General features: G+C 52.9%; 1 protein-coding gene and 1 non-coding gene across 3 annotated transcripts; both read left to right on the plus strand.

Annotated features, from left to right (window-relative positions):
- The first annotated feature begins 570 nt into the window (after positions 1–570).
- PRRC2A (proline rich coiled-coil 2A) lies at positions 571–15,563 on the plus strand. Of its 2 annotated transcripts, XM_045825935.1 has the most exons (31): positions 571–759; positions 2,578–2,752; positions 3,222–3,399; positions 3,981–4,080; positions 4,175–4,247; positions 4,578–4,721; positions 4,864–5,015; positions 5,208–5,287; positions 5,437–5,579; positions 5,872–5,962; positions 6,074–6,290; positions 6,697–7,183; positions 7,600–7,787; positions 7,996–8,281; positions 8,647–8,854; positions 9,063–10,922; positions 11,243–11,508; positions 11,693–11,823; positions 12,048–12,177; positions 12,269–12,354; positions 12,553–12,786; positions 12,919–13,062; positions 13,178–13,249; positions 13,358–13,531; positions 13,732–13,814; positions 13,984–14,191; positions 14,270–14,365; positions 14,498–14,704; positions 14,812–14,906; positions 15,014–15,104; positions 15,239–15,563. In XM_045825935.1, exons 2-31 carry the CDS (start codon positions 2,641–2,643, stop codon positions 15,377–15,379), a joined length of 6,477 nt encoding a protein of 2,158 aa, XP_045681891.1. In that variant the 5' UTR covers positions 571–759; positions 2,578–2,640; the 3' UTR covers positions 15,380–15,563. The 2 variants fall into 2 exon arrangements, with proteins under 2 accessions (XP_045681891.1, XP_045681892.1); XM_045825936.1 differs by lacking the exon at positions 13,178–13,249.
- LOC123810543 lies at positions 2,940–3,068 on the plus strand. The gene has a single exon (XR_006784270.1). It is a non-coding gene; the product is annotated as a small nucleolar RNA SNORA38 (small nucleolar RNA).
- Positions 15,564–15,718: the final 155 nt, after the last annotated feature.

Raw genomic sequence — 15,718 nt, forward strand, 5'->3', positions numbered from 1 at the left:
CGAGACGCCAATAATACACTCCCCTGGACCCTTCCATTGGCCTGTCTATTCACCTTATTTGCATTACGTGATTTAATAAATGAAGGCCCCGCCCCTCTGGTGCTTTCACTATCGCGAAAGGATGCTTGAGTTGACTCTTCCATGGTTACATGTGCTCCGCCCCCGGCAACTAATCCCTTCCGCCCCGTCCTCTCGCTCCACTCCGCCGCTGAAAGCACCACCAGCGCAGCATCGTTTCTTTTCATTCTCGGCGTCCATACGCCTCTCCGTTCCCATCTTTCCACGGACGCACGACGCACGCCCCGCCTCTTTCTCCCCGCATGTAAATAGTGAGCCCCAAATGCCGGGCCGACTGGCGCCACATTCCCTCCCCATCTACACGTCTCAACGGCCGACGCAAGAGGCCCGCCCCTTCAGCCAATCAGCGTCCTAGAACCTGTAAGTCCCTCCTCTTTATGCATATTTGCTTTTTTTTTTTAAATAAGAACAGCCCTGGAAGTAAAGTGGGATAGGAGAGCGCTCCGCCCTATATGCAAATAATGAGGCGTGTCTAGACGCGGAGGGAGGCGGGAGGTGGTGGGTACTCCCGGGGGTGGTGGTTGCCCGGATGGGCCGTTAGTCGGAGCCCTGCCGCGGAGGAACGAGGGACACCGGCGCAGCTGAACCCGGCGCCATCTGCCGCCATCCGCCCCCGCCCCACCGCCATCCCACCCCGGGGAGCCCCTGGGCCGGGTCCCGGACCCCCGCACACCCGGCCAGGTGAGTCTGGATGAGCCGCGGGCTTACGCCCTTCTCCAGCTGGGGAGCGGTGGTGGCGGCAGCAGTAGCGGCGGCGGCGGTGGCGCGCCGGGAAGGGAGGGAGGCGGGAGAGGAGGACAAGCTGCCATTAGCCGCCGCCATTTTGTCCTCGTACCGCCGGGGCCTGCCTTGCCCCTCCCCCTCCGATACCACCTACATTGGACGAGCACCTTCAGTTCCTCTCTCAGAGTCCGTAGCCTGCCCCTACCCACCCACCTTCATGATCTAATGGGGCGACCCTGTGTCCTGGACCGGTTACTCCCCACCCTCCGCTGTGCTGCTGACATCTCACCCCTCTCCGTGGGCCACCGTCGCCGCCGCCACCGCTCGGGGGTGGGCCGCGCCCGACGGTCCTCTTAGAAAGTCTCCTTCCCACTCCCATCACCTAGCTCAAGGGCCCCCTTCTTAACGCCCCTTTTTTCGTCGAGTCACTCCCACTCTGGAACCTTGCTTTTATAGCGCATATTTGTTGTCTACGTTCCTCCATCTTCCCTCTCGTTTCATTTTTCCTAGTCCTTATCTCTTTTACTATCCCAACGCCCCTTTTCTGGATCTCTTGACACTATCCCTTTAACTTTGCGCTGCATCCTTTTCCTAATTTCTGCTTACGTATGCTATATCTCACCTACTTTTGTCTTAAGTCTTTCATTAGTCTTTTCCCGACTTTTCTATTCTCTTTTCTTTTATATATGTATTTTCAAAGATTGTCCACCTTAACTAAAAAGTAAACCCCATCCTCTCATCTAACCCCTCTTAAAGTATTCTCCAATTTTAGTTTTCATCCTGATGCTGTCTGAATTTCCCACCACCATCTTCCATCTCTTTCCTTTACACTATACCCCCTTATAAATGAATGCCTGGTCACTCCCAAAACGACAGACCATGCAGAGTTTGGCCTACTTGGGGAGCAGGGGGTATTAGGAGAAGAAATGACTGCTGTTGGAATTTCTTACTGAGGGTAAGAAAATGAAGTTGGCTTTGACCTTGGCCTCATGGTTACAGGGTACTCTTGAAGTGGCTCCAATAATGCTTTGTTTTCCTCATATCTGCATAGCGTAAGCCAGAACTTGCCAGCTTGGCACCTGCTGACAAGATTTTTTTCCCCAAGAGCTGGGATTGGGACAAGAATAGGAAAAGATGGGGTGTCCTAAATACTTGGGGTTCTGTACCTTGGGAGTATGCAGAACCCCATTCCCATGAGGAATTCTCTGACACTAACCCCTAGTCTGGCTGAGCAAGCTCATAAAAATCCTTAAACTCCCGGCATACCTTCCTGCAGACCTCCTCCAGATGGGAGTGAGGTGCTGGGAATGGAACCTGGGGCACAGATAGTGTCTAGTAAGTCAGGAACCTAAAACTCTGTTCCTTGCATGATAGAGCTGTATGCTTCTTTCCAGTTTCTCCAGGGCTTGGACTTGCCCTGTTTTATTGTGGGTCTCTGAAGTGATTTTGAAGAGATGATTAGTTGTGGGGATAATGAAGAGGTTACTACCCTTTATCAATTGGTACAGAGGAGAGAATATTTATAGTATTTATATTAGGATGCTAGACTTTTTTAATCCTTGGCAGGATTTTCTTGCCAAGAGGTGTTTGGGCTCTGCGGGAGCTGAGTAGATAGATCATGGTTGCTTAAAGGGACTGGGGAGTTTTGAATAGGCTTGAGGAAAAGATACCAGAGGGCCATATATCTGGGCTCCTAATGAGAATGAAAGGGATTGTCAAGCTTCTGTTGGAGTCTGTAAAGAGCAGAAACTGAAACACTTGGTGTTTGGCCCACAGGCTCCGGCACGTTTTGGGGGAGGTGCCTGCAGGACCCAACATACTCAATGAGCTTCCAGCGCAATGTCCGATCGCTCGGGGCCGACTGCCAAGGCGAAGGATGGAAAGAAGTATTCCTCGCTCAACCTGTTTGATACGTATAAGGGCAAATCCTTAGAGATCCAGAAACCCGCTGGTGAGGGTCCTGCAAAGATGCTCCTAATTATTGGATGCTGAGCATGAATGGGGCCTATGTTTTAGAGTTCTTTGAAGGGAAATGGCTACAATACAGTTTACCAAAAAAGAAAAAAGTAACACTAGAGGCTCCCCAACTTTATCTTGGGTCCTGTAGGGGACATTGGGCTTCGGGTAAACACCAGTTACTCTCCTACAAAGGTGTGTCTATGGTTCCCTGTCTTTGGACATAAGAATTGGAGGTAAAGAAATGTGGACTTGGACAAGTCTGGGGCCAGCTTGCTCCCTGCAGGCTCAAGACCAACCATCTCGCATAGAAGCCTTGGATATGATGTTTCTCAGCCTTCCCAGTAGGATTTTGGAGATTGATAAGGCCAGAGGAAGGGATGTTTCTAAGAGAAGTTGGGCAGAAAGACACTGAGGATTTCCCATGTGAGGCATTTTTTACCCTCTTTCTACCTTTTCTCCAGTTGCCCCTCGCCATGGCCTGCAGAGTCTTGGGAAAGTTGCTATTGCCCGGCGTATGCCACCCCCAGCCAACCTTCCAAGCCTGAAAGCTGAGAACAAAGGCAATGACCCCAACGTCTCACTAGTGCCAAAAGACGGAACAGGATGGGCAAGCAAACAGGAGCAGTCCGACCCCAAGAGGTAGCAAGAGACTTGGGGGACCTAGAGTGATGAGTATTTTTACTTTGAACTTCAGGATAAATTGGGCTTGGTCTAGCCCAGCCACATAGCCAAAGTCAAAGAGGGAAGCCCCTTTCCTGCCTATTCCAGATTCCTGTTAGATGACTAAGGAATGGCACCTTTAGGTTTTTGTCAGACAGGAGCAGCATGAAGAAATATGACAGCTTATGCAGGGTGATGTGGTTATGGTATTTTTTAAAATTATTTATTTTTAGGAGAGGGGAAGGGAAGGAGAAAGAGGGAGAGACGTCAGTGTGTGGTTGCCTCTTGTGCTCCCCCTACTGGGGACCTAGCCTGCAACCCAGGCATGTGCCCTGACTGGGAATTGAACTGGCGACCCTTTGGTTTGCTGCCCGTGCTCAGTCCACTGAGCTGTACTAGCCAGGGCTATGGTATCTTGTCCTAACATTTGTAACTAGTAGCAAATAGTCCTGAGTTCAGTTCCTATCTTCCTGTGGAGAGGAAGATAGGAACTGTGGAGTGGAGAAGTAGGGGAGGCATTTCAGGCTCTGGATAACCTTCCCATTTTTCTATCCCCTCAGTTCCGATGCCTCAACTGCTCAGCCGCCGGAATCGCAGCCACTGCCGGTTTCACAGACGCCTGCCTCGAACCAGCCGAAACGACCCCCAGCAGCCCCCGAGGTATCTGAAAAACTGGACGTTATTGAAGAGATGGGGACAAGGATGGCTTATAGCTCCCCACTTATATCACCATTTATTGTATCTGCTTCCCCAGAACACTCCTTCGGTTCCAAGCGGGGTAAAGTCCTGGGCACAAACCAGCGCCACCCATGGAGCACATGGAGATGGTGAGAGCAGGGCTATTTGGAGAGGTCGCTCTGGGCACCGTGGTAGGCAGGAGCCTTGCACTGTGCCTTTCGTGAAACATCAGTCCTCTGGCTAAATTTTGGGGTCCGTATTTAGTTTCATGGGCACTTGAGCAAGTTTGTCTCAGTTTTATATGAGGGTGAGGAGGGTGTGCCAGAACTGCATTTCTTGGGGAATGAGCACTTAATGAGAAGGGAGTGGGTTTGAAGGCAGGAACCTGATGATCTGATACCTGTCAGAACCTTCTCTTTTCATGGTGCATCCTTAGTGTATGTACTTCTGTTTCCTGTTCTGTTCCCCAACCCCAACAGGTGGAAAGGCATCAAGCCTACTGTCGCGATTCTCTCGAGAGGAATTTCCGACCCTGCAGGCAGCTGGCGACCAGGACAAGGCTGCCAAGGAAAGGGAGTCTGCCGAACAGTCGTCTGGGCCCGGACCAAGCCTCCGCCCCCAAAGTGAGTGGCGACCATTTGGGAGGGAGGCTGTTGTTGGGTAGGTAAGGGGTTACCTACTGGCTGGGACATTACCTTATTCTGTCCCAGAGCTAAGTGCTCCCCATTATTGTCAGCTGTTTACTCTGTGCCTTTTCCAAAACAGATTCTACAACTTGGAGGGACGGAGGTGGGCGTGGCCCTGATGAACTGGAGGGCCCAGACTCCAAACATCATCATGGCCATGATCCCCGGGGGGGACTGCAGCCTTCCGGCCCGCCCCAGTTCCCTCCCTACCGAGGAATGATGCCGCCCTTCGTGAGTGTGGATATCTTATTTTGGAGTGGTTGCACTGGAAGCTAGAGAGTTAGAAATTAGGACTTTGTCTTTGGAAGGGATAGCTGGAAAGCAGGGACCTAAGACATAAAGAGCAGGGAGAACAATAGGTTTAGGGAGCTGGCAGGCTCTTTGACCACCCTTCTGAGCAGCTGCTATTGGGCCTTTTCGCAGATGTATCCCCCATATCTACCGTTCCCTCCACCCTATGGACCCCAGGGACCTTACCGATACCCTACTCCTGATGGGCCCGGGTGAGTAATGCCAGGTCTGGTTTTATGCTTGGGGATGGGGGAATCCTACTGGTGGAGGAATAGTATTCTAGCCAGGAGGCTCAGTGTTGTATGTGGTTATACTCCACACCATCTTTTACCTTCTCTCACATTTGCTTTTTTATACACAGCCGTTTTCCCCGTGTGGTAGGCCCCCGGGGCTCAGGGCCACCAATGCGCCTTATAGAGCCTGTGGGTCGGCCTTCCATTCTTAAAGAGGATAATCTGAAAGAGTTTGACCAGTTGGATCAGGAGAATGATGATGGTTGGGCAGGTAAGTGAGTATTAAGGATGAAGCATTTTGGTCTTAAAAGGTAAAATCTGATAAGGAAAAAAAAATGGGGTGTTGTAGGGGAGAAATGCAGATACATGGATGAAAGTCAATTCCTGGTAATGAATGAGAAGACTGAGAATGGCAAGACTCCAGTGGTTCCAGACTTCAGAGGATGGGGTTGGCGTTGGTAGTGCATTTCACAGCATGATTCCAGATTACTTCTTGTATCCTAAAAGGTACCTGAGATTTGAAAGCAGAATGATTGGTTACTACCTTTCATGTTTCCCCTCAGGGGCCCATGAGGAGGTCGACTACACTGAAAAGCTCAAGTTCAGTGATGAGGAAGACGGGCGAGACTCTGAAGAGGAGGGAACTGAGGGCCAGTGAGTTAGGGCCCTCTGGGGAGAGGAGGGGTCTCAGTTTCTGTCATGGCGGTATACTCTTAAGGAACTGGGTTACAGCTGATTTTAATTCCACTGTTGGTCTGCTTACAGCAAGGAGTCCCAGTCAACTGCTGGTGAGGAACGGCCCCCTGAAACAGATGGCAAAAAGGGCACCTACGCCAGCAGTGAACCTCCCCCTCCTAAGACGGCCTGGGCAGAGACCTCTCGGCCTCCAGAAACAGAGTCGGGGCCTCCTGCCCCAAAGCCTCCCCCACTCCCACCTCACAGAGGCCCCGCTGGGAACTGGGGGCCTCCTGGGGACCACCCAGTGAGTATCTACAATGAGGGGTTGAGGGGGGTCAGTTGTGGCTAATAGGGACAGCTGTGTGATTGAAGGAACAGCAATAGAGGAAGCTAGAGGGAGGGTCAAAAATGGGCTGTAGAAAGTTAGAGCTTGGGAGAATCAGACAAGGTTTGGAACATCCTTATTGTTAGGGGAGTCTGGATGAAATTAATATGCTAGAGAGTAAGAACAAGGTGGCCTTGATGTTGGATCTCTGGAAGGAGAAAAGAAATGAAAAGACTAGGATAATGAGTTTGTCCCTATTCAGAGAGGCCATCAACCCAAGTCCTGATCCTTGCACCCACAGGTAGAGACAGTTGATCATTCTATGAAAGAGATAAGAAACATAATGACTCACATCTCTGGCCCTGCTGGGTCTACCCATTGACAGGATCGTGTGGGCCCGCCCTGCAAGCCCCCAGCACCTGAAGATGAGGATGAGGCATGGCGGCAGCGGCGAAAGCAGTCTTCATCTGAGATTTCCCTGGCTGTGGAGCGGGCCCGGCGACGACGAGAAGAGGAGGAGCGCCGCATGCAGGAGGAGCGTCGGGCAGCCTGTGCAGAGAAGCTTAAGCGTCTTGATGAGAAATTTGGGGCACCTGACAAGCGGCTCAAAGCAGAGCCTGCTGCCCCCCCTGCTGCCCTCCCTGCTGCCCTTCCTGCCCCAGTGCCACCACCTGCTATACCCAAAGAACTCCCCACACCTCTAGCTCCTTCACCAGCACCAGCCCCAATACCAGAAAAAGAACCAGAAGAGTCAGCACAGGCTCCTCCTGCCCAGTCCACCCCCACTCCAGGTGTGGTTCCGTCCCCTGTCCTGGTGAGTGGTGGTGGCAGTACCAGTAACACCAGCAGTGGCAGCTTCGAAACCAGCCCAGGTATGGAGCCAGGAATAGGTGCTACCAAGTAGCAAATTTCTTCTCTGCTTGGGTGAAGGCTGTGTGTGTAGGAAGGATAGGAGGAAGTGAAATGGAAGGCAGTTGTTTGGACTTGTTGGACTGTCAGTGTGAGGAGGAGGAGGTTTTGCTACCTGAATTTCTTAATATGTAGTGATCTAAAAGCACTTTCTATATCCTTGCGTGGAGGAAGACTCAAAAGTGTTATTTTGTGGGCTTCATGGAAAGTTAATTCCACCACCATTGGCTCTTATGAGGCCAGGAAGTGTTTCATGTGTTCTAAGTGGGAAAGACTTAGCTTAGAGAGGGAACTAGAGATGAGAACTGAAATTGTGAAGGTATTCATGGAATGTCCGTGGTGGGCTAGGCTGCTCTGAGTGTTGTCATTTTCCATGCAGTGGAACCCCAGCTGCCCTCAAAAGAGGGTCCTGAACCACCAGAAGAGGTTCCTTCTCCTGCCATACCTCCAGCCCCAAAGGTGGAACCCAAGGGTGACGGGGCTGGTCCCACCCGGCAGGCCTCCAGCCAGGGCTTGGGCTACCCAAAATATCAAAAGTTGTTGCCACCTCGTTTCCAGCGGCAGCAGGTGAGATCAAATTACTTCTCTTACGGACTGCTTCTCTCCCTAGCTCCATTGTTTACACTATCCATTTGTTCTCTTCTGAGTCTTTCTACCAGTTCTGTCTCCATCTGGTGCAGGTACATGTCACATTTGTGTATTGACTTGTTTTTACGCCATTTCCTTTTTTTGTAGAGGGGTGGTGAACCTTGATGCCTGTCTCATCTTTCCACAGGAGCAGCTCTTAAAGCAGCAACAGCAGTGGCAGCAGCATCAACAGGGCTCCACCCCACCTGCACCAGTGCCCCCATCACCTCCACAGCCTGTAACCATGGGGGCTGTGCCAGCTCCACAGGCACCACCCCCCAAGGCCCTATATCCAGGTGCTCTGGGCCGGCCCCCACCCATGCCCCCAATGAACTTTGATCCCCGCTGGATGATGATTCCTCCTTATGTGGACCCCCGGCTCCTCCAGGGCCGGCCCCCTCTGGACTTCTACCCTCCTGGCGTCCATCCCTCTGGTAAGGGACCTTCAGTCCTGTGATGTGGGTACTCATATCTTGTTGTGGGATATAGGGCCACTGATAAGGGGGCGGGGCATGTGCTTATTAACACTACTGAGGTAGCTCTTTGTAACAAGGATGGACTTGGAGAAGAAAGAAACTAATCGCTTTTTGGCCAGAATTTACTTGGGGGGATTGATTAATTTACAGGGAAGCTGAGTGAATGACCTTGCTTTGGGAGAGTGGGCCAGGCCCAGACTTACTGAAAATAAGTAGTAGAGGAGCTGATATTGTGGACTTGACTGACTGGAAGGATTAGACTAGGGAGATCTTTTTTTGGATTGGAGAGCTTGTCACATGAGAAAGGGCTGTTGTTTCCTCAGGCCTAGTTCCTCGGGAGCGCTCAGACAGTGGAGGCTCAAGCTCTGAGCCATTCGAGTGCCATGCAGCCCCCCACTTAAGGGATCGGGGCACCCCACCAGTGGATCCAAAGTTGGCCTGGGTAGATGTCTTCACCACCCCATCAACTGATCCTCGGCCACTTACTTCACCACTGCGACAGGCTGCTGATGAGGATGACAAGGGGATAAGGTGAGTGAGCAGTGGGAGAGAAATGGGTGAGTTCCTAGTGAAAGGACCTAGGCTAGGAGAAAAGGGACTAGATTAATTAATTGGTGAGGTCATGGGGATGACCACAGAAGGAGTGCCTAGGTCATAGTAAAGTTCTGTTTCCCCACCTAGTTCCAGTTTTCCTTGTACTGAGATACTTATTTCTGTTCTTTTCTGTCTCCCTCTTCAGGAGCGAGACTCCTCCAGTACCTCCCCCACCACCCTATCTGGCCAGTTACCCCGGCTTCCCTGAGAATGGAGCCCCTGGGCCCCCACTCTCTCGCTTCACTCTGGAGGAGCCAACTCCCGCAGGGCCCCGTCAACTCCCCTGGCCTCCAGGCAGTGATGAGGCAGCCAAGATACAGGCTTCACCGCCCAAGAAGGAAATGCCCAACGAGGACACTCCACAGCTAACGGGGCCAGAACTCGCCCGAAAGCCTACCCGTGGAGTTGGAGGCCAAGGTCCCCCACCTCCCCGAAGAGAGAGTCGCACTGAGACCCGCTGGGGCCCTCGCCCAGGCAGCAGCCGTCGTGGAATCCCTCCGGAGGAGCCAGGGGCCCCTCCCCGCCGGGCTGGGCCTATAAAGAAACCCCCACCACCTACAAAAATTGAAGAGCTGCCTCCCAAGCCCCTTGAACAGGGGGATGAAACCCTTAAGGTCCCAAAGTCAGATCCACTCAAGACAGCAAAAGGGAAGATTGGGGGCGGAGGCCCCAAGGAGGCTCCACCAAGTGGGAGTCTTTCCCCTGCCCCAAGGCTTCGGAGGGACTATTCCTATGAAAGAGTGGGTCCTACCTCTTGTCGGGGTCGGGGCCGAGGCGAGTATTTTGCCAGAGGGAGAGGTTTTCGGGGAACCTATGGGGGACGAGGGCGGGGAACCCGAAGCCGAGAGTTCCGCAGTTACCGCGAGTTCCGTGGAGATGATGGACGTGCAGGTGGGGCAGAAGGACCAAACCATGCCCCTGCTCCCCGAGGTCGCACTGCCAGTGAGACTCGAAGTGAGGGTTCTGAGTATGAAGAAATTCCCAAGCGCCGCCGGCAGAGGGGCTCAGAAACAGGCAGTGAGACCCATGAGAGTGACCTGGCCCCTTCAGATAAGGAGGTCCCTTCACTTAAGGAAGGAATACTCACCCAGGTCCCTCTTGCTCCCCCTCCATCAGGAGCTCCTCCTTCACCAGCCCCAGCTCGTTTTTCTACTGCCCGCGGTGGGCGAGTCTTTACTCCCAGAGGAGTACCTTCACGCCGTGGCCGAGGGGGAGGACGGCCCCCTCCACCAGTTTGCCCAGGCTGGAACCCTCCAGCCAAGTCTCTGGCCCCCAAGAAGCCTCCAGCAGGTCCTTTGCCAAGTAAGGAACCTCTGAAAGAGAAGCTAATCCCAGGGCCTCTGTCCCCCATGGCCCACAGAGGCAACAGTGCAGGCAGTAACCTGGGCATGGGTGTGGAAGATGGGGAGCGGCCCCGAAGGAGGCGACATGGGAGGGCTCAGCAGCAGGACAAACCACCTCGTTTTCGGAGGCTGAAACAGGAACGGGAGAGTGCTGCCCGAGGGGCAGAGAACAAGCTCTCTTCCCCAGTCCTTCCAGCCTCTACCCCTGGACCAGAGGGGATCCTCACAACAGTAGCAGTGCCCCCACTGCCTCGCCAGGCAGCTGCCAAGTCTCCTGATCTATCAAATCAGAACTCAGACCAGGCCAATGAGGAGTGGGAGACTGCATCTGAAAGTAGTGACTTTGCCGGTGAACGAAGAGGGGACAAGGAGGCTCCCCCACCAGTACTGCTGACTCCCAAAGTTGTGGGAACTCCTGGGGGTGGGGGCAGTGGAGCTGGACCAGGCATTTCAACCATGTCTTGTGGAGACCTCAGTCAGAGAGCAAAGGATCTAAGTAAGCGGAGCTTCTCAAGTCAGCGTCCAGGCATGGAAAGGCAGAACCGGCGCCCAGGCCCCAGCAGCAAAGCTGGCAGTGGAGGAGGAGGTGGTGGGGGTCCTGGAGGGAGGACCGGCCCAGGGCGAGGGGACAAGAGGAGCTGGCCCTCTCCCAAGAATCGAAGGTGGGTAGGGACAAGCTAAGTTTGTTCTTAGGAAATTGGGGGAGGAGAGGAAACACTCGAGTTAAACTAAGTCTGGGTGTGGTGGAGTTGGGAGACCTGAGGGTTATAAAAGCACTGGGGTATCCATGTTTGGGTGAAGGGGCCAACAAGCAGTTGATAGAGACACCCACCTAGTCCCTGCTCTCCACTCGATACCCCCACACACACAGAATTTCTTAAGAAATACTTGGATTTATATAGGGAAGAGCAGAAATTGAAAGGTTTTTGTAGGGAAAGTAACAATTTTGGGAATACTGGCATTGATGATCTGTTCTCTTTAGCCGCCCTCCAGAGGAGCGAGCCCCAGGGCTTCCACTGCCTCCCCCTCCCCCCAGCAGTTCTGCTGTCTTCCGTCTGGACCAAGTGATCCACAGCAACCCTGCTGGCATCCAACAGGCTCTGGCCCAGCTCAGCAGCCGCCAGGGGAGTGCAGCTGCACCAGGGGGGCACCCAAGGCCCAAGCCTAGTACTCCCCAAGGCCCCTCTTCTCGGCCCCCATCTTGCTATGACTCTCAGAGAGCTAACAACAGTGTTGGTGTCAGTTTAGGTAAGCTGGAGGGGCTGAGTGTGAGACTGTCTTTAGAGGTCAGGTGTTGAAGGGGGAAAAGTGTCTGGCTTGGAGATCTTGCAAGGTGTCTATGGTTGGAGGGATTGGGGTGTTGGGTAAGGAGGAAATGCTCGAGTCCGTGATAGAGCAAGGCTGACGCTGACAGATTTCCCCTTTTCCTCAGACCTCCACTTTGAGGAGCCAGGGCCGATGGTGAGGGGGGTGGGTGAGACTCCTCAGGATTCTACAGGGGTTAATCCCTTCCCCCCCAAGCGGCGGGAGCGGCCTCCCAGAAAATCGGAGCTGCTGCAGGAGGTGAGGAATGGGGGTTCAGATTGTGCTTCACTGCTCTTTCGAAGCTTCTCATTTTCTTCACTTTCCTCTCCTATTCATATTATTGTTCTTGCTCCAAATTCTCAGTGTTGGTAACTGCATGCTTACAAGTTCCTCTTTGCCAAACACCTTGCTCTGTCCCATTTCTTAACATTCCCCAGTGCCCAGCTCATTCATGTTTAGCCTCTGGCCTTTCTCACCTTTAGGAATCTTTGCCACCTTCTCATAGCTCTGGGTTCTTGGGCCCAAAATCCAAGGGCCCAGGCCCTCAGGGAGAGTCCAGAGATGCAGGAACGGAGGCCCTGACTCCTCACATCTGGAATCGTGTACCTGCTGGTGAGTAAGGCTGAGCAGAAGACGACTGTTGAGAGCTAGAAGGGCCTCATAACTGTCCTCACGTCCTTTGCTCTGTCGGTGCTCTTCCCAGCCACTAGTCGAAAGAGTTTCCGGCCTGGCCCCATGGAGCCCTGGATGGAACCCCTGAGTCCTTTTGAGGATGTGGCTGGCACTGAGGTGAATGAGGGTAGGAGGGAGTGTCTGAACTGGGATTATATCAAGCACTGCCATACTTCTTCCCCGCTTGTTCTGGATTGGGTCTGGGGTTGTTACCTTACATAGTTGTCTCTTTTCTTTAGTTTGTCCATTTGTGTACATTCAAGTATTAGAGTGCTTTCTACCCCACTTAACTAACTTCTTTTCTGTTCCTCTCAGATGAGTCAGTCTGACAGTGGGGTAGACCTCAGCGGGGATTCTCAGGTATCATCAGGTCCCTGCAGCCAGAGAAGTTCCCCAGATGGAGGACTCAAAGGGGCAGCAGAGGGGGCCCCCAAGCGGCCTGGAGGTCCCTCACCCCTGAATGCTGTTCCTGGTGAGGGTCCACCTGGCTCTGAATCCACTGAACCTCCTAGGAGACGGCCACTTCCTCCCTCTAATGGAGACAGAAAGGTAAAAAGAATGTTTCTGGGACTCCGGCTGTAGCCTTTCCTTTGTTTTCTCTTTCTGTGCATTTTGGGTATTCCTTTATTTGGGCTTCTGTTTCCTTCCCCTGACTCTACTTTACTGTGTTCCCCAACCCAGGAGCTGCCCCGGGAGCAGCCTCTGTCACCTGGTCCCATTGGCACAGAACGATTGCAACGTACTGCAGACCGAGGTCCACAGCCTGGCTCCCTTCGGCCATCCCATCGACCCAGTCCCCCAGTCCAGTTTGGCACCAGTGATAAGGTTTGCATGGGCTCTGGGCATATTGGGTTGGGTGGAGGGAAGGGAAGGACTGGAGATGGTACACGGAGGACACATCTGAATCATGGGACAATGTTCCCCTACCTCGTGATCACAGGACTCAGACTTGCACCTAGTGGTAGGAGACAGTTTAAAAGCAGAGAAGGAGCTAACGGCATCAGTCACTGAGGTACGTGGGAGAGTGAAAGTTTGGTAGAAAGGTCTCATTTCTGGAGAAGATGGCTGGGAGTAGCTTGGGCATCCAGAGAGCTCTCTTGACAAGTCTTCTCCTTCCAAGGCCATTCCCATATCCCGAGACTGGGAGCTGCTCCCTAGTGCTTCTGCCTCCACTGAGCTACAACCACAATCCAAGAACCTAGGTTCTGGGCACTGTGGCCCAGAGCTCAGCTCCTCAAGCCAGCGCTTGTACCCTGAGATCTTCTATGGCAGCCCTGGGCCTCCCAGTTCTCAGGTAGGTCCCACTTCCTGTCTCGTGATCCTTTTCTGCCTGCTGTCCCTTAAAATACAGTAAAGTTTTTCCAGTTTATATAGTTTTAAAACCTTTTTCTTCTCCATTTCATCTTTTTCCTTGCTATTATTATAGGTGATGGGGTGGGTGAGCTTTTTATTGACCAGAAAAACTGGAGCTAGTCCAGCTTTGCTCTTCTGTAGGTCTCAGGGGGAGCCATAGACTCTCAGTTACATGCCAACAGTGGAGGCTTCCGCCCTGGGACACCCTCAGTGCACCCTTACAGGTAAGACTAAGATGCCTGTGAATGTCAAAAGGAATGGAGCCATGTTTCGGGGAAGACATTTCTAGGTACCAAAGTCTAATAGTAGACTTACGGCAGTGCTCAGGCTAAAGGAATAAATGACACTGACTCCTTCATGCCTTTCTTCCACCTTGCCCCAATTTCTTTCCAGGTCACAGCCCCTGTATCTCCCTCCGGGCCCGGCACCCCCTTCAGCACTGCTCTCTGGGGTAGCTGTCAAAGGCCAGTTCCTGGATTTCTCAGCACTGCAGGCAACAGAGCTGGGGAAGTTGCCAGCTGGAGTTCTCTACCCTCCACCCTCCTTCCTTTACTCTCCAGCCTTCTGCCCCAGTCCTCTGTCTGACCAACCCTTGCTTCAGGTAAGAGGCTTAGGGAGCTAGGGGTGGAGGAGAATGCTTTTGGGGGAGTTGACATAAATTCTTCCCATTCCCCAACAGGTGCGCCAGGATCTGCCATCCCCTTCAGATTTTTATTCGCCTCTGCAACCTGGTGGCCAAAGTGGCTTCCTCCCCTCTGGGGCCCCTGCCCAGCAGGTGCTTTTTATCCTTCCTCTTTCACTTCAGTCTCTTTCTCTGTCCATCCTCTGGCTTTTTAGATTTGACTCTGTCTCTGGTTTTCTGACGTTTCTTCCTACCCTCAACACAGACCCACATTTCTTGTTACAGATGCTTCTGCCTGTGGTGGACTCCCAGCTGCCTGTGGTGAACTTTGGCTCCCTGCCACCAGCACCGCCTCCTGCCCCACCCCCTCTTTCTCTGTTACCTGTGGGCCCTGCTCTGCAGCCCCCCAGTTTGGCTGTGCGGCCCCCACCTGCTCCTCGGGTGCTGCCTTCATCTGCCAGGCCCTTCCCCCCTAGCTTGGGGCAAGCAGAGGTAAAGTACAGGAACTGTGCTAGTCAACTCCAAGTTAGGGGTAGGGGTTCATTATCTCAAGATGAAGGAGTTGAGAGGCAGGAGGTTCATGAGTTTTTTCCCTTCAGTTGCACCCAGTAGAACTAAAGCCGTTCCAGGATTATCGAAAACTGAGCAGCAACCTTGGAGGACCCGGGTCATCACGTACTTCTCCAGCTGGAAGGCAAGAGAAGGGACTGAGGACTTTAACTGCCCAGCCCCAAGGCCTTTCTTACTTTGGGGATGAGGGGGCAGGTTTTCAGCTCTCCTTAAATGTTCTTCTTCTGTTAGGTCTTTCTCTGGCCTCAGTTCCCGTCTGAAAGCTCCACCCTCCACCTATAGCGGAGTCTTCCGCACCCAGCACATTGACCTTTACCAGCAGGTAAGGGAGAAACTCCCTTGTATCCAAATCTGAATTCTAGAGTTACCACCCAAGTTCTGGTCTCTCATTCCTGACCTCCCAGTATGAATGTAGCCTGCTTGCTTTTCTACATGTACCTACCGCCCCCCCCCCAGGCCTCCCCACCTGATGCCCTTCGCTGGATACCGAAGCCTTGGGAGCGGACAGGCCCACCTTCCCGAGAAGGGTCTTCCCAACGCGCAGAAGAGCCTGGGTCCCGAGGGGACAAGGAGCCTAGGCTGCCCTCACCCCACTGAGGGAATTCCCCTTGCCCCCTACCCCCTGGGCCTTGTATATAGATTATAAATATATAAGGGGGAAACGGGTGGGGGGGGAGGGGTTGTGAGGCTGGGGCCTCACTTGCCCTCCTCCCAGCTCCCCTGGTCCCCTATCCCTGGGGCCGTTTGTTTAAAAAATAGTAATAAAAGAATTTAAAAAATATTTTCAAAATGATTTTGGGGGTAGGTTGGTTGTTTGCATTTTCTTGTGTCACATATAACACTGCCAAGTAGTCTGTAGAGTGCGTTCAGTAAGGGAACTATTTGTTTCTCAACCTCAGTGATCGTTTCTAACAAAGTGCCTCACAACGTAAGTGT

This window comes from Phyllostomus hastatus, unplaced genomic scaffold (assembly GCF_019186645.2).
Source record: "Phyllostomus hastatus isolate PE091 unplaced genomic scaffold, TTU_PhHast_1.1 phas_scaffold_60, whole genome shotgun sequence".
Lineage (NCBI taxonomy): Eukaryota > Metazoa > Chordata > Mammalia > Chiroptera > Phyllostomidae > Phyllostomus > Phyllostomus hastatus.